This window comes from Mus pahari, chromosome 16 (assembly GCF_900095145.1).
Source record: "Mus pahari chromosome 16, PAHARI_EIJ_v1.1, whole genome shotgun sequence".
Classification (NCBI taxonomy): domain Eukaryota; kingdom Metazoa; phylum Chordata; class Mammalia; order Rodentia; family Muridae; genus Mus; species Mus pahari.
This window is the reverse complement of record NC_034605.1, coordinates 28,071,144-28,072,766: the sequence shown is the minus strand read 5'-3', so window position 1 is coordinate 28,072,766 and position 1,623 is coordinate 28,071,144. Positions and strand designations below refer to the sequence as shown.

Here is a 1,623-nt window from a genome sequence, read left to right as displayed (position 1 = left end):
GATGGTTATGAGCCACCATGTGGTTGCTGGGATTTGAACTCCGGACCTTCGGAAGAACAATCAGGTGCTCTTACCCACTGAGCCATCTCACCAGCCCAAGAGTCTACTCTTGAGAGTTATCCTCTTATCTACACACATGAATTGGGGCATGAAGGCCCATGCACATACACATACACATACACATACACATACACATAAGATGAATAAAAATATAATGTCTTTGTTTTCTTTGTTTTGGTCTTCAAGACAGGATCTCATATATCCTAGGCTGACTTGAGTTTATCTTCCTACCAAGTCTGACCTTGAACTCCTGGTCTTCCAGCACCATCTTCCAAAAGTGCTAAGATGACAGGCATGGGCCACCATAACAACCTAAAAATGCTGGGTCGCTGTAGCTCTTTTCCAGGACTATGCTCATGTTCTTTATTAATTTTGGTTCTAGAGACCTGATCCCCATCATTGCTGCCCTGGAATATAACCAGTGGTTCACCAAACTGTCCTCTAAGGATCTCAAGCTGGTAAGTAGCTGATGATGCAGCCAGCATTGCCCAGCCTTGCTGAACTGCAGAAACCTGATCATTGTCAGAAAGATTTTATTTTGTTATTGTGCTATTTATTTCTTGAGGAAATCTCATTCCTAAGAATGGTAAACATAGCATTGTGTGAAGTTTGTAAACTTCAGAGAGATTCACCCCCCTGTTTTCAGTGACTTAGGTAGTTTTAGATCAGAAACACTCATTCAGTTGGCAAAAGCTATTATAGTCACATTTGCACAGCTGCAAACAGCTGGTTTTGTAGTCCAGCCTTCCATTTCATCACCACCAGATTTCCCATTAGAAGTATTTCAGGAAATACCAACAAGTAGAGTTGGTCTGATTGAATTATAAAAGTTAATGTTATTTCTGTAGATGGCCTGGTTTTGGCTACGGAGGGGAATTATATAGAGGCAAGATAAAATCAAGGTAAAATCTGTTGGTTTTCCTATTAAATAGAACAGCTAAATATCTGGTCTGTTCTGGTAGTTCAAATTGTTGGGAACTTGACATTCAAAGCTGCCATATGGAAGGATACTTATCCACTAGCTAGTAGTTTTCAGATACCCCATTTAGGATGAGAAACAATTTAGATATTGTTTATAGAGTCATGGAATCTGGGGGTAAGATTTTCATAATAAAGGCATTGGATTGAGAAAGAGCTTTGCCAAATGGAGGCTACTTGGGTGTGTGAATTGGCCTAGGATGACTTAGGGCATCATGGGTGCAAAAATGGGCTGAACTTTTTTGGCAGCCTTTAGGAGCCATGATAGTATAGGAAAAACTCAGAAACCTGAGTTTCTTACCGTGACTGTGGGAGTGGAGATGAGTTATCTAACCTTCCTAGATCCCATCTTCTTGTGTACCTGTTATCATGAGATAATTGTAGTCGTGTTCATCTGTGTCCTGTGTTTAGCATAGTGATTGGGTATTGTAGCTCCTTGCTAAAATAGCTACATGGTAAAAATTTGCTTCGTAAATATAGAATAAAATCACTGGATAAATGGATGAGAGAACCCAACCATGAAACTCATCAGCCCTTATTGAGTACCAGATCGCAGTGAGGAGGAAAAGAAGGAGGTGGAAGAGG

At 40.4% G+C, this 1,623-nt stretch overlaps 1 protein-coding gene across 10 annotated transcripts in view; it reads left to right on the top strand.

Annotated features, from left to right (window-relative positions):
- Carmil1 (capping protein regulator and myosin 1 linker 1) overlaps positions 1-1,623 on the top strand; it is a 266,340-nt gene that overhangs the window by 143,718 nt on the left and 120,999 nt on the right. For all 10 annotated transcript variants that reach the window (XM_029547512.1, XM_029547510.1, XM_029547508.1 and 7 more), the window contains one exon: positions 443-518. In XM_029547512.1, coding sequence (XP_029403372.1) covers positions 443-518 — 76 coding nt within the window. The remainder of the gene's footprint in view (positions 1-442; positions 519-1,623) is intronic.